The 15,897-nt window shown below is 51.5% G+C and overlaps 1 protein-coding gene across 30 annotated transcripts in view; it reads right to left on the bottom strand.

Moving 5' to 3' along the window:
• Positions 1-10,898: 10,898 nt before the first annotated feature.
• The window catches only part of Mapkap1 (mitogen-activated protein kinase associated protein 1), a 218,188-nt gene continuing 213,189 nt past the window's right edge, over positions 10,899-15,897 (bottom strand). For 12 of the 30 annotated variants that reach the window (XM_030249988.1, XM_030249984.1, XM_030250001.1 and 9 more), the window contains one exon: positions 10,908-12,434. In XM_030249988.1, coding sequence (XP_030105848.1) covers positions 12,309-12,434 — 126 coding nt within the window. In that variant the 3' untranslated portion in view covers positions 10,908-12,308. Of the gene's footprint in view, positions 12,435-15,897 lie in introns of all 30 variants that reach the window. The other 18 variants (XM_030249991.1, XM_006497978.4, XM_006497980.4 and 15 more) reach the window with 3 other exon arrangements.

Here is a 15,897-nt window from a genome sequence, read left to right as displayed (position 1 = left end):
TAGTGGCCCTAGTTATGTCTCATATTATCGAGCTGATAATCTTTTATTGTATCGGGAGACCTTTCGTGGATGGAAGCTCTGAGCCTTCTCAGGGCTGAGGCTGATGCCTCACTAGGCTCTGTGGCAGGGGCATGGCCAGATCCTCACAAGCGGATTCTAAGTGCCTGGGCACCAGAGAACCCAGGTCTCTTTGTGGAGAAATAGTGGTTCTTTGCCTCATTCTTGGCACCCAGGCCAGGGAAGCCGACTGAGGCAATGTGTACTCATTCCTTTTTTCCTTCAGTTACTCATCTACTCAAGGATCAAGTTATTTTTATGTTGTTTTTTGTGCCAGAGTTTGAGGGCAACCAGGCAGGCAGGCAGACAGACAAGCAAGCAGATAGGCAGGCAAGCTGGCTTCTTATCAGGGTCACCACCACTTTGTCTTATGCCTCAGGATTAGCATGCCCTGATCTTGGACCATCTTCTCTGACTGGTCCCTTTTCTCCTCAACATTTCATGTGGATCAAGATAGAGGAGGTATTAATCCAGCGTGTATAGAGGCATTAGAAGCTGACTGGGTTTGTCCCCTCCCCTCCCCTCCCCTCCCCTCCCCTCCCCTCCCCTCCCCTCCCCTCCCCTCCCCTCCCCTCCCCTCCCCTTCCCTTCTCTTCCCTTCCCTTCCCGGTTTCTCTGTGTAGCTCTGGCTGTCCTGGTGGAACTTCCTCTGTAGAGCAGGCTGTCCTTGAACTCAGAGATCTACCTGCTTCTGTCTCCGGAGTGCTGGGATTTAAGGTGTGCACCATCACTGTCTGGCAACTGTCAGAGTATTCTAAGAAGCAGAAATACCTTTTCATGTTCATGTGACTGCAGAAGCCTCGGTTGTGGGCTGGATACAGGGTCAAGATGTCAGTGAGGGCTTTGGAGTCTCGCCTGTCTCTGTGTGCTTCCATACCACGTGTCAGCTAACTTCATGTTTTAATAAGTTGTCCACACACACCTTTGATCTTATAAATTAGATTTATCATCCTATATAGTCCAACCTGGGCCAGGCAGCTGCCCCTGTCTCCAAAATGCCAAGATTATAGGTATCCCTTGATATAGCTGGGTTATGTAGTTCTGAGCACTGGACCCAGGGCTTCCTGCATGCTAGGAGACATATCCTGATTCCCAGAATCAAATCAGAATCTAGGACCTTGTGCAAGCTAGACCACACTAGACCATGCTAGACCAGAGACTCGTGTGGGCGGAGCTCCCTGGAGTCTTTGATCAGGGACAAAATGCAGCTGGGTCCCAGCATAGCCAGTGTTCCGGGTCCAGTGTGCAGTGTGCCTGATCATTGTCTGTGTTAGGGGACTCAGGCTCTGGTGGGGACACAGGGGCAGGCACACTCAGAGCTTTGCCAGGTTGAAACTGAGCCCTCATAGGCAGTGCTAAGAGGGTAGAAACTTGATCTGTGGTAGCCAGAAGTAAATCAGATTAAAATGGCCTGATGCTGCTGATCTCTGACCTTCACACACACACACACACACACACACACACACACACACACACACACTCTCTCTCTCTCTCTCTCTCTTTCTCTCACATCAATATGTACCCTAGCCCATGACACAGAAAATGGACAGAGTGTCCAAAACCTTTTTAAAGTACTCAAGAACTCAGTGACAGAAAGCTCTCCATAATAACAGGACAAAGGTCCCATGTGGACACTTCCCACAGCAGTGAGCAAATGTCCTGACTATTCCCACCAGGGCACGCTGTGTCAGCAGCCTCTGCTCTGAGCATCTCTCCACGCTGGCCACTGACACAGACCTTCATCCCCACCTCTGAGGCTCCCTATAGGGGTGGGGGTGGGGTTCCTGGTGCCTGTCAGTGGCTTCAGTGGCATCTTTGACACAGGGTCATTACCAGGCTCCTGGCACCTGTAGAGGGCTGAAAGCCACCCTGGGCCTGGCTTACAGTGTCCCCAGCCTCCTGTTCCCTGGTGTTCTCGTTATTTCCTAGTCTAGGCCAGAGCACCCTTTCTCAAAGACCCCCAGTCTTTGTCGCCCAGCGCTCTGTCACTCGGCAGCACCCAGAACATGGTTTGGCTCTCGCTGTAGGCCTCAACCAATGGGGGTTCTGCTCTGGGCCACTTGGTCAGGGTTGAGGTGGAAACCACTCTGGTTGTCCCAGGAGAAGGAGCTGAGGGGCTGGGCAGAAGCTGACACAGGTAGAATAAATACCCTGAGGACCGGTCCCACGGACTGGGCAGGGAATCATTTCCTGTCCCGGCTGCAGCCTGAACTGTGTGCAGCCGGGCACAGGATGGGACGCAGGAAGGCCTGGAGACCTCCACATCTTGGCTAATTTTTTTAAGGAATTATTTTTAATTATGTATGTGTGTATGTCTGGGTATTTTAGTTATGTATTCTGTATATGTGTGGGTATGTGCGCATGTGCAGGTGCCCATCGAGACCAGGGGCATCAGATCTCTCAGGCATTTGTGAACCTCTGGGAAGTGACCTCAGGTTCCATGCGACAGGAATGCCTACTCATAACCTCTGGCCGCCCCTCCAGCCCCTGCATTTGGTTAGTCACCGGAGCGCATTTCCTTGTGGTATCTTGCAGGTGAGGGGACGGAGGCCCAGAGTATTGAGGGAAGCACTGAGAGAAACTTTAATTTGCTCCTGCTGGAGGGACCCACCGAGATTGATGGGCGTGTTTGGGGACACAGGCCCAGACCACTCTCTGTAGGAGGCTCCTTCCACAGCTGTCCCTGAGAGGAACCCAAATTAGTCCCCTGGACTTCCAGTTGGATCCCTACTGTGTGCCATAACTTCCTTTGAAGGGAATTTAGAGGGACAAAACCTGTGTGGTCAGGTGGACGGGACTCTAAGAAGCTCAAAGGCTAACATGGAAAGTCCTGGAGAGAGTTCTGGTTCTGTAGCCCAAGCTGGCCTGCGACTTGGGTCCATGTGCCGTGTGACCAGGCCACACCTGTATCCTCTGTGTCTGGTTCTGTCTCTGTGCATCTTGGGTAAGCATGCCTGCCCTGAGCATTGCTTCAGTTCTGTAATCGAGTCCTCATGGGTGGTGACAGGAGGTGGTGAGTTCGAGCCCCGCTAGGACTCCTTGACAATGAGCTATAAAGTGACTTGCTCCAGTGTCTCAACAGCGACAACCACATCACAAAACCAAGTCAGATAACAGCGAAGAACAGCAGAAAGGAGGCGTCTGTCGTCTGGGCATCTTATGTTTTGTTTGGTGCCTTCTTCCCCTGCCCCAAAGGCCCACCTGCATCACTACAGAGGATCAAGGACACTAGCGCTCACCCACCCTGGAGCACATCGGGTGGGAGCTCCGGCTGCTTTCCAGTCTGAGCGCCTCTCCCCAAATGGTTCCCATCTCCTGTGCAAACATATTTATTGGGTTTGATGGCAAACACATTATACTTGTCCCAGGAAGGGCAGTTCCAAAGAGAAAACCTTGAAGTCCGGGAAATAATGACGGGGGAGTTAAATTAAAGTGTATAAAACCCTCCCGAGAGATAACGTCAGGGTGAGTTACAGGCCCGATAAGGGATTGGGGCTTCTCAGAGGGGCTCAGAAAGGTCGCCCAGTAGTACGCAGAGGACCAGGAATCATAAATATGGGGGCAAGATGCCCAGCCGGGGTCGCCGGGGTGAAAATATTGGGGTCATTCCAAAAACAATTATCCTGCTTCACTCTTCAGATCTTGTAAATCTTTTGTCTCTTATAAGACGTTTCTGGAGAAAGACACACTTTGGAAGCTTTAACCAATTTTGTAGCCGCTCTGGTGCTTGAGCTAAGAACAAACAAAAAGACAAAGGGGGAGCGTTACCCAGCATCCTCAGGGGCATAGGGATAGCTGACGAGCTCCGTCTTATTCTTTGGAGATTTGGGGCTTACCTCGGGTTTGGGTTACCTCATTTGGAGCCAGTGTGCAACTTAACAATTCATTTTGTTTTGGATCTGGTTCTTGCCTCCCCGTTCCAGCCCCCTCTTTGGCGGCCGACACAGTGGCTGAAGGGCAGCCATCTTAGCTCCTCTGGTGGGCCTGACTGTGAAGCCACCCTGACCGATGTTGCTGTCACCTTGGCTGACATGTATTAAGGCTCCTGTCCCCACAGAGAGCCCTTGGAACTAGAGAACGGGTTGAGGCTTTGGCTGGGCTCCTCCACACTGCTTTGGGTCCAGCTTTCTTCTTTTGTGCACTGTGCACTGTCGGGACAGTAGAAAGCCGTAACTGATTTTATAAATACTGGCTGGCACCTGTTACCTGTCTTCTGTTCTGCAGGCCTGACTACCTCAGGCAGTCACTCATTAGATTCCTCTGTCACCTGTCTTGAAGCACAGGGCTCGATGGCTCGTGACAGGTTCTGCAGGAGGGCAAAGGGGCGCAGTCACATACACCATAGTGTTTGGCAAACCTCTGTAGCTGCAGAGTGTCCCTGGGAGTCTTTAATGCCATGCTTTTATCCCTAAGCCTGTGCTTGTCCCTGAACTCAGGGAAGAGACAGACAGATATACTGTACGTAGGCCATAGGAGACTCCCACAGGAAAGTGGGTTTTCCTGAATGGCTGCCTACTTACACTGCACAGACTTCTTGTGGAAGGCAGACATCTCCCTGTGCTCAACGCCAGCCAGGGCTGTGGATGTGGGGGTAGCCTGTGCCCTAGGGACTTCCTCTGGTAGACAGAACTCCCAGGCAGAACAGTGATGAGGAGTGACGTGGGCTTGGGAGTCTGGGTGGCCTCTGTCTGGAAGGTACGGTAGAGAAGCAACAGCCACACACCTCAGAGAAACAGTGTGGCTGTCCCTTACGGACTCGCTCAGCTGGAGTCCCGTAGTACCTGACAGCACATCAGATCTGGTACCCCACGGCCAGCATTGGCTTCGAAGACTTCTCCTGGGGACTTTGGGGGTCACAGTCACCTTGCAGAAATTCTGCATGGCTCTGGACAGGTGCTGGGAGGCTGGATCAGCTCAGACAGGCTGGGTCTACTCAGTCCCTGTGTACCCTGGATAGACTCTCCAGCCCCAGGTTCCTCATCACTATGATGGGCTAAGGATGAAGGCTGAGTGTGGTCAGCTGACCAAAGAGGTGGTCGTTCGCTCTGCATAGCCTAAAAGCAAGAGATGAAAACCTGACCTTAAAGAGCCCAGCTGGACGCTCCTGTGGGCCTGGCAGACGTGACTTCACAAATCAGATGTGACAGGGCAATGAGTGCCAAAATGGTGGCCAGCTGCTTGGCTGGGAGGAAGGGCTGCTCAGAGACCAGGATATGTCCTTTGAGAACAGGCGGCAAGCCCTGGGCCCAGTGCAGGTGTGCCGGTGGTGTTTGGCCTGACCAGGGCTTTAGGACAAACAAACATATACCACACACACACACACACACACACACACACACACACACACACACACACTCACTCTTGAGTGGGTGTAGAGGCATGTATGAACACACGTGATCATGTAGGGATACAGACACATGTGCACTCACACACATGCACTCATATTACGGGCACACATAAATACATAACACACTGATTCACACACAAGTTCCTACACAGTGGCCCAACCTTCCCTCACGGATACAAGTCAAACGTGTACACGTGCACACAGGCACAGGCTCGCTCCTTCCACTATTACCCAGGCTGCTGCTGCTGTGTAAGATTTTCTAATTCTCCAGGTTTGCCTTACTGAAGTGAGAGCCAGGGGCAGGTTTCCAAGTGTCTCTCCCTTGCTGGGAAAACTCCTTCCTCTTCAGGTCTGGTCACTGCATATGACCAATGTGCCAGCTGCTGGCTTTAGGGTCGAAACAGTTGAAAAAGAAGCAATGCTGGAGCCTGGTGGGAGGAGCAGTCACTCCGTGTCCTCCTGTGCGCTATGCTTGTCCTAGAAGGGCTTCCACACACAGTCACACGTCCTCACACCAGGGGCTGGCTGGGATGACCATGAGACTCGTGCTTGGAGGACACTGGACTGCCTGGAACGTTCAGTGACCTTGTCCTCTATGGAGGACACCCTGGTCTGGGGTCGTGGATGTGGTATAGGCATAGGCAGTGGCACTGAGGGAACACATGTGGCTGAGCCAGAGCCTGGCTGTGGTGCCTAATTGGTGTGGCTCTCAGGTGAAGTTTGCCAGAAACACCAGAATCTCCTGTCACTGAGGGTTCTCACAGATGCCCAAGTAGGGCACAGAACTCCCTTTTAGACATGAGAGAAGCTAACAAGTTTGGGGTAGCAGAAGGAACCCCTTTTTGTAGTACCTGAAGGCCTTGGATGGAGTCACTCCTCACCGATCTTTAACATGTGTGTACCATGGAGCTCGTTAATGTGGCACTGGGGTTGAACCCAGGGCTTCACGCATAGTGGACAGGGACATCCCAGTCTCATATTCAACCTTTCTTGTTTTGTTAGTGATAGTTTGAACAGATGGCCAAGTGGGTCTTTTGCAATAAAGCATTTGTTTATGGCTGGCAGCCAATATTCTGTGGCCTGCCTGTGCACCATATCCTGACCTCCACCACAGGAGAAAGGGCCGATGACTTCTGGCCTGTTCTAAACTCCTCAGGGCAGGTTCAGCCAGGGACCCTGGCATGGTGACCTAGGGCTGGCCCAGCCATAGTGCCCCTCAGCAAGGCTCCATACCTGGGTCTTCTGAGTCCAGGGGTCAAGAGGCCCACCTCACCTTCTCCTTGCTATGTTAGGGTTTTTCCTGGAGGCTGCTGACCAAGAGTCAGAACTCATGGGCCAATCCTCTGGGTCCCTGTTGGCTGACAGTCAAGGTCTGTTAGGATCTGGGCTCCTGGGAACTGGGGAAGTCATAACAAAGATACTGGTTGGGGCTGGCTGAGGCTTCTGCAGCTCTGCCCTGTAGAAGATCTGGCATATATGGCCCTTAGGCCTGGCCGTGCTGCCTGTTCAGACGCTGGGACTCCCAGGAATCTGGCTGGGCACTTAGCAGCTTCCTGTCCTCAGGAGATGTGCCCTGCTAGGCTGGTGCCAAGGCTTTCAGGAGCTACGCTGCACAGGCCATGGAATCTGGACCCGTTTATGGCTCCTGTGGCCCAAGGCCTCCTCTGCTCTTTAAATGCAAGTGGGTGACACTGTTGTCCTGAACCCTATGCTGTCTCCTGGGCCCTGAACAAGGCAACCACCCAATTCTATGCAGCACCCCCAAATTTCTCTTTTCCTTTCTACTCAGTCCTGTGCCTGAACCTTAGGTAAGGTGACAGCCAAGCAAGCAAGAGCCTCGTGCAGCAAATGGCACAGCAACGCTGAGACCTGCTGTGTAGCTGCAAAGCCATGTTGTTAGCCTCCTGTGGGGACCCTCCACTCCCAGGGAAGCTACCAGTCACAGTCGATGTCCCCACGAGGACTGCAGTCTTCCAACTCTTCCCCAGCATGCTAGGGTTCATGCAGAAAAATATCACCCCAAAGGAGGTGGCCATAAAGATTTGTGGTAACCTTGCTTCTAGAACTTTCTTAATTTACAGCTTCCTCCAGCTGTTTTTTTTTTTTTTCTCCCTCTTCCCCAACACACATCAGTTAAGTTCTTAACACAGTCAAGGGCTTGAAGAATGCTAAAAATTTAATGTATGTTAAAAAGGGTATTAAATTCTAAACTAAAATTTGCATGGAAATATGACATTAAAATACTTTTAGCTTTCAGGAAGCTGGGGGCTGTACCACAGACGGATTTTATCTGTTTAAAAAGAATTAGCTTTCCAGTATTTCCCACGGATCCCAGCAGTTGTGTGTAGATGCAAGGCCTGCCTGGGGCTGCTCAGCTGATGTGGTGGAAGAGAGCAGGGCCAGCTGCTGGCTGGGGCTCTTGGAGGCAAAGCTCAGACAGGGTCTGCCCTGCACTGAGGAGGCCCTGCTGGTGGGACGGGGTGGCCAGTGTGTTCTGTGCGTGGTTGGGCTGCACAGTTACCTCTTACCTGTGCCCCAATGCACACGCCAGGCCCGTGCACATCACTGTGTTCATTTCACAGACGGTGGGACGTGGCTATGCTTGTGCAGACAAGGGGTTCAGAGAGCTGAGTCATGGGTGTGGGCTCAGCACAGCACAGGGAGGTAGATGTTAATTTCCTCTGTGGGTTCCTCAGTTGGCTCCCTGGGCTACAGCGGGGGTGGGGGTGGGGAAGGGGGCAAGCTTAGCCTTTTCTTTTCCTCCTTTGCCTGAACTCCACTACAAGTTAGCCTCTCGCATCCTCCACCTTACAGGCAACTGGATCCCTGGCTGTAGGGTCCTGTGTGCTGCGTTGCAGGAGCCATCTCCTGGTAACCTTGAGGAGGCTGGGTGGGGTGCACAAGAGAGCAGAACTGGCCTGGATCCAGGAGAGGCGGCCAGCAGGGGATGTTGGGCGGAAATGACCACTCACGGCCACCGCACCTTAGGGAGGTTACTCATTGGCAGTTAAAAATCTATTGTGACTTGTCAGAAAAATGAATAAATGGGCACATTAACTTCTGATTCCAGACCTCAGCATGTGTTTGTCTCATCAGGAGGTGAGTGAGCGGCAGCCACTGCGATGGGAGCCCTCCTGCCCGTCACACTGAGAGCACTGTTGGCATGGGGGGGGGGTCCACAAGAAACAGCGCTCCCCAGAGGGGCTCTGCAGCTCTCCGAGGAGTGTGGTGGAGACAGATATTCGTGCTTTGGGCCTCCCAGCTGCCCACTCCCTGCCTGCCAGTGGGCTGGGGGCAGATGGGTGGATAGACAGGACGTGTGTTTGGTCACTTGGGAAGAGGGATTCTCTACTGAGGAATTGCTCTCCTCAGTCCAGATTACAGGCAAGCTTGGGGACATCACTGATTGATAATTGTGAAAGGCACCAGGCCACTGAGGGTGGTGCCATTCCTGGGTAGGTGGTCCTGGGTGCCAGTCTGGCCTCTGCATCAGCTCCTGCCTCCAGGTTATCTCACAACGCACTGTGGCCTAGAACTCACAGATGAACATACCCTTTCTTTCCTCAAGCTGCTTTTGGTCAGTGTTTATCACACCAACAGAAGGAAAGCAGGCCAGGACCACGAGTGGCTTTCCTTTCCTCATCTGTAAAGTGTGGGAGGGCTTGGCTTGGGGTGGCCAAGATTTGTGAAATAGAAATGTGAGCCTACAGCCTGTGAAATTCAGACCAGGGTGGGCACTGGTAGACATCACCAAGGCAGGGTGATGAGATGGCTCCCAGGGTAAAGGCACTTTCTGCCAAGCCTCATGACCTGAGTTTGAGCATAGGACTCATGGCTGAAGGAGAACAAACTCCAAATTGTTCTCTGACCTCCACATGTGTGTACCTGCCACCCATAGAACAAAATGTGATAAAAATAGTCTCAAAAATTCCAAAGGTGGTTAATGCCCACCCTGTGGTGTGACTCTTGTGCATGCCATGATTTGTGCGGTACTTGGATGGGTGGTTTAAAAATGTTTTTCCTTGGGACTGGAGAGGTGGCTCAATGGTTAAGAGCACTGACTGCTCTTCTAGAAGTCCTGAGTTCAATTCCCAGCAACCACATGGTGGCTCACAACCATCTGTAGTGGGATCTGATGCCCTCTTCAGAGGGTGTGTCTGAAGACTGCATCACAATGTACTCACATATATAAAATAAATACATCTTAAAAAAATGTTTTCCCTTGATGTGTATGGTGTTGCGTCTACATGGATGTCTGAGCATCACAGGTGTGCCTGATATCCAAAGAGATCAGAAGGGGGCACAAGATCCCCTGAAACTGGAGTCATCGACAATTGTGAGCTACCATATGAGTGCTGAGAACAGAACCTTGGGTCCTCTGGAAGAGTGATCAATCCTCTTAACTATTGAACCATCTCTCCATCTCCCTTTCTGTTTTGAGACAGGGTCTCAATACGTAGCCTTGGCTGGCCTGGAATTCTCTCTGTAGACCAGGCTAACCTTGAACTCCCCAGGGATCCACCCGCTCCTGCCTCCTAAGTGATGGAATTAAAGGTGACTTGGTCCACTCTTAATAGCGAACATATTGAACCCTCACAAGCACCCTAGAAAGGAACCAGTTTCACCTTCATTTTACAAAAGGGGAAACTGAGGGTCAATGGAGTCAAGTAATTCACATAAAGGCCCAGCAACCAGGAACAGCTGGGATTGTAGTGCACTCTGGTGAGGGACTGCATAACTTTATTGGTCCTTACTCCCATGTGTTACAGCCCTGGATCTAAGGAGATGGGGAGCCCCTGAAGGCAGCTAGAAGGGATATGAGCGGTGGGGCTGCCTACCTACCAGCCTTTGACTCCATGAGGATAATAATAAGCTGGGAAGGACACATCAGCAGAGTATCGCCACATTGTTGGCTAACCATGCCCAGTTGGAGGGCTTACAGTCAGCAGGTAGGTGATAGGTAGTTAGGATGACTACGTTGGCCAATAGGGACACCATGGGGCTTGACAGCACTGTAGCCAGAGGTGCTGGCTGAGGCTCAGAGATTAGGCTAGACAGTACTGACACCCCTGAGATCAGATGTCCTAGGGAAGCGTCTTCATGGCAAATGCAACCAACCAGCAGGCTGGCTCACCACTGCCCAAGGAGTGAGGGCCACCGCCGCCCACCTATCACAGCCGTGGACTGTGACACCAGGCAACTCAAACCCCTGAGAACCTAACCAGCTGAGAGCCATGTGCCAGCAACTGTGGAGAGCAGAGCCAGAGATCCCAGCGTCCCGGGAGTAAAGGACGACTAGACGTGGCTTGTGTACAGCTTAGCATGGCTGGGCATTTTCAAGTGCCAGGGTGTCACCCCAGGGATCTGCTATGACATCACCATATCAGCAGTGTGTGCTGCATTATCAAATGCCAGGGTGTCACCCCCGGGGACTTGCTGTGACATCACCATCTCAGCACCGTGTGTGCAAGGATTTAGGAATTCAAAGCAATATACAAAAGAGGGTATTTATGACTTTTATTTTAGTATTTTAATATTGAATATGTGACAAGATTTAATGACCAAATTAGTCATTTACAATTTCAAAGATATCTAAATATAAAATTGCTAAAAATTCAAATACAGAGCAAGCTACAAATAATATTTCTTTTGGGGGGAGATAGGAATGGAAGACATTAGAAAAGGGTGCTCCTGTTGGCTGAACAGATCAGAATGAGAGAGGCATTCATTCAGTCGACCCCTTTGCAAAGAAGCACACTTGACTCTGAGATGCTTAGACACAATGATTTAAAAAATGTCCTAAACACAGGTCGTATAAGATATCGGCTGTGGCCCTGGCCCAAGGATGCTGCCACAGGCGGGACCATGGTGAGGTCTGCAGAGGCATCTGGTGTAGACAGAGGTGTGGTGTGGTGTCAGGGTGCTGGGTACCTTGCCTTTTCTGCCCAGGGCTTGCTCTCCTTCTCCCTGATTCAGTATAGCAGCAGCAGCAGCAGCAGCAGCAGCAGCAGCAGCAGCAGCAGCAGCAGCAGCAGCAGCAGCAGCAGCAGCAGCAGCGTCTGGCTCCACAGCAGGCACCGGTAAGAGGATTGGAGATAGGTCAGAGAGGCAGGCTGACCATATCATACTTGCTATGAGGAGATGAGAGAAGACCCTGGCTGGGAACTCAGCACCACTTGGAGACACTGTCACACTATATTACCAGCACCTGTCTCTCAGATCACAGGCGCTGACATGTTGAGAAGGCCTTAGAAGGCTACGCACGCACGCACGCACGCACGCACGCACCCACGCATGCACTTACGCTGGGCACATGCTAGGTCCTCAATTCCTAACTTTAGTAAGATGCTATTCTCAAAGCAAATCACTTATTTAAACAAATGGCACAGTTAAACTACTGGCTAAGCCCTAAACATTGCTTCTGAGAGCTCCAACCACAGCTTTTGTAATCTGCCTGTTCAATATGGGAACAGATTTTAAGGAAGATAATATAGTCAATCCTCTACCCCAAAGAATGGTCCATCATACCAACCACGATAAAGAGTATACCTGTTTATTAAAAGGAAAGAAAGAGAAATGTACACTTTTGTTCTTTGTTTGCTTTAAGAAATTTGATCAAGTTGCAAGGAGATGTCTGGCATGGCTATGTACAGTCTTGCTGGGACTGCCAGGCAGGACACACGGCTGAGCAGCACTCAGCCCCTCCAGGAGGTGGCCTGGCTCCTGGGCATTGCTACTTAGAACCATTGCCAAGTTTCAGTCCAATCGCACCCCTACCTCTAAACCTTCCCCTAGAGCCCAGCAGCCTGTGCCTGCGGGTCTCGGCACTACAGGATGCTGGTGGACTCCGGTCCACCTGGCCTTGCAGGCCACCTGGGCTGTGGCACCAGACTAGAGGCCAGTGTCACTGCTGCCCTGATTTCTTCTCCTTCTGGAAGCTGAAGCTTGTTCGCCTGTTCAGTTTTCTTTGTTTTTGAGCAAGATAATCAGCTCGGGCAGTGCTCGCTCGTGATTCCAGGATGTAGTTAACCTAGAAAGCAAGAGGACACGGCATCACTTGGCAGCACCAGCTGTTCCCCCAGGGCAGAGCTTGGGGTGGAAGGGAGGCCATGTTTGGGCAAGGGATCCTGGGAGCAGCTGCTCTGACACGGTGCAGTCTGGCAGGCCAGGAGGAAGCCCTCGGTTCATATAGATGGAGGCCCAGTGCAGGCTTCTCAGTTGCTGAGCAGTGGGGCTGCTGACCCACCCCTAGGCTTGTGCTCTTCGGTGTCTCAGAGGGCTGCCTACTCTCAGACATGTCCAGCCAGCTCCCGAGGAAAACACGCGAGGCAGCACATCCTCTGCCTCCTGATAGCCTGGCATGTGTCCTCTATTGTCCGCTGCACCTACCAGCCAGGACCAAGTACGCAAAGTGAGGCTCAGAGGACTGCAAGGGCTGAGGCCACTGGGGTCAGGGTTGACTTCAGTTGGCTGTGTGTGTCTTTTCTGGGCCACCTGTGGACCTTCAGACATGGCTTTCCTGCCTGGCTTTTTGTGAAAACACAATTCTTTCACTCTCACACGTTCCGAAGCCTCACCAGAAAGCCCAGCCTTGGTTTGGAGAAGGCAGCTAGAGGCTCTTGAGCAGGGCAGTTGCAGACTGAGGCTCTGACAATGTCCCTCCAAACTTTCAACAGTAGGAGGTACAGGCAGGCATGCGGATACAGAAGGCCCGCCTCACCCGGCCGCAGCCTTGCCAACTTACCAGCTGAGAGTCATAAATCAGGATGTAGGTTGGCAAGGGTGCTTTGGGCCGGCGTGGACTTGGTGGGGATGGCAGGAGGCGTCCTCATGCTTGGTAAATGCCACGTACAGTGCTTGCACTCAGCTGACCTGGCGTTTGTAGTGTATTTTTGGCACTTTTAATTTGACAAAAGCATTTTAAAATGGTCCTTAACAAGCCAACTATTTCCTAAATTTATTATCTTCAGTACTTTGTGATAATCACATAGATAATTTTAATGCAAGATTAATGTAATAATCAAAAGATAAAAACGCCCTTTGGTCTGCCATTAGCTGGTTAATATGCTGTGGCTTAAAACGTGCCCAATTTTATGCACTATAGAGGGTTTTACTTTCGATGCACTTTACAGCTTAAGGCATAAAAATATAGGGAGTTTTCATGGTCAATAAAGCCACAGCCTCCATCACTCAATCACAGAAGAACCCGGTGTGAAGAGCCCAACAGTTCCTCAGAGATTCATCTCAGGCCAGTGGAAGGAGGGCCTGTGTGCGCCAGCATATGTGGAAGGTGGACGGCAGCCGTAAGCAGCACGGGCTCCATTGAGGCTCTGCATCCCCTGAGACCTGGGGCCTCCATCTCCTCACCTCAAAAATGGGGACAATGATGTCCTTATGCTGCAGGCCAGTGGGGAGGGTTAGATGGGATACAGGGTGTGAGACATGCCCTTACTGAGGCCCCCTTCATCATCCTACAGAAAGCCTCTGTCTGTGATGGCTAAGCTGCAACAGTCTTTGGGTCTTAATTTCTCTATTTATTTTTGATCTAAACTCTCATTTTTACTTGAGTCTGAGGTGGATCCTACAGAGCCTCAACTTAACATTTCTGTCAAATTCTGGAGCTGGGCTGGGGTCTTGGAAGCTGAGCTCTGGCACAAAGCTGACACTGGCCTGGCTGAGGCACGGAGGGAATGTTAGAAAGCTGACGTACAACCTTCTCAAAGAGAGGAAAGTGCACTTCAGCCTTTGGTCAGGACACTAACCATTAGCTGTGAGTCAGGCAGGCCGGGGACGGAGGCCTCTGAGGTGCATGATGGCGTGAGATTTCGCCCAACACCCTGAGATGTTTCCCTGAGACAGACATTTCAGGGGAAGAGGCAGGCCTAGAGGTGGGGGCCGGGGGCGGGGGGGAGTTGCAAAAAGCATGTGCTCTGAGGGAGCATTTGGTCCTGGAATGATTTCTCTGCACTTGATCTTCCGTCTCATACTCAAGTCATAAACCTGTGTTTCTGTCATCAATCTGCTGTTGTGAAAATTATTCTGATGTCAAACACAAGATTATAATTTTACTAGAATCCTTCTCACATCTTGAATATTTTAATGCTGGCTATAAAAATAAGTCCAGGAGGGGGAGACTGGGATATTTTTACCCACTCTGCAAATACCTGGGACTTGCTCCTTGGACTGCCTTGTGAGGTTCCGCTAAGTAACTCTTGGCTCCCTGGAGATCTGTGGTGTAGAGTGGGCACGGTCCTCATGCTGGTCTCTGGGGAACTCTGCTCAGTGTGGCCTGGGAAATTCCATGCCTGCCTATGCTCTTTCTCCTCTTTAACTGTCTTCCAGGGTGATTTCCTGGTGGCCATGTGGTGTTTGAACTACAGTCTTCCTATAAAGCCAGGGAGCCTTGGCTACTGGCTACACATTCCAGAATCTGCCACACCCACCTACCATCAAGCGCTGCTTCGGCCAGCTTATCAGAGTCACCATCCTGGCCGAGTTCCCTTTCTAGGGTAGCTCAGCTCCTGTCACTACCACCTGACTGCTTCTCCCAGGAGAGAATGACCCAGAGGGGCTGGTGTATTCATCTGGTTTATTTACACCCGGGCAGCCGCTTTCCGAAAGGGGCCATGCAACTACTTTGATCACTGCCTTACGTAGGGAAACTGAAGCCCGGGGTGTAAGGTGACTGGCCAGGGTCATCCAGCCCAGGGTAGGGCACGGCTTCCCTCTTACCCCTCAGCGCTGCTGCTTCTACTTCCTCTGACAGTGTAGGACTTGCCCTAGGAAGGGGACATTGGTTTAAAGGAGTCCTGGTCAGGTTGTACCACAGAGACCAATGGTCTGGGTGGCACCTAGTGCTTCAGAGAAGGAGGTCATCCCCAGGCCCTGCCCTAAGCTCCTAAATCAACAAACCCATGAGGTGCATCCTAGCCTGGATGCTAGGTCTCAGATACCCAGCTTACTATGTGGCCCCTTTTTGGGTTGCTGTAAATCTGCCTGTTCACCCAGGGTAATGTCAGCAACTTACCCTTTACAAACTCACACAGCATCTCTGGGACTGTCAGCATACTGGTGTAATGTCTATTTTGTTCTGTCTCCCCTGACAAGGGAGAGCTCTCAAGAGGCAGAATAGCCATGCTGAGGCAGCCGGAATGCTAACTTAGCACAGGGAAGGTATCTGGTGTGTGTGTGTGTGTGTGTGTGTGTGTGTGTGTTAAGCTTCATCCCAGGATAGCCCCAGTTGGCATGCTTCAAACAGGCTGGGAAAATCACCTTGAACGATTCAAAACTATTGTCTCCAGCTGGCTCTGGAGCCTCAAGGGACTCCTGACAGTGGTTGGGGAAAATAAATGGTGCACGACAAGAAAAAAGCAGAGAAGAGCTAGGCCTTTGGGGGCTGGAGGGAAGCTGACAGTCCTGCTTTGGCCGAGGCAGGTGTGGCCCTGACCTGAGACTAGCCCAGATATAACCCACCCTCCTACTTCTGGGTCAGA

Source organism: Mus musculus, chromosome 2 (assembly GCF_000001635.26).
Source record: "Mus musculus strain C57BL/6J chromosome 2, GRCm38.p6 C57BL/6J".
NCBI classification, from domain to species: Eukaryota; Metazoa; Chordata; class Mammalia; order Rodentia; family Muridae; genus Mus; species Mus musculus.
Note: the sequence above shows the minus strand (reverse complement) of the source record. Positions and strands in the feature narration are given on the sequence as shown.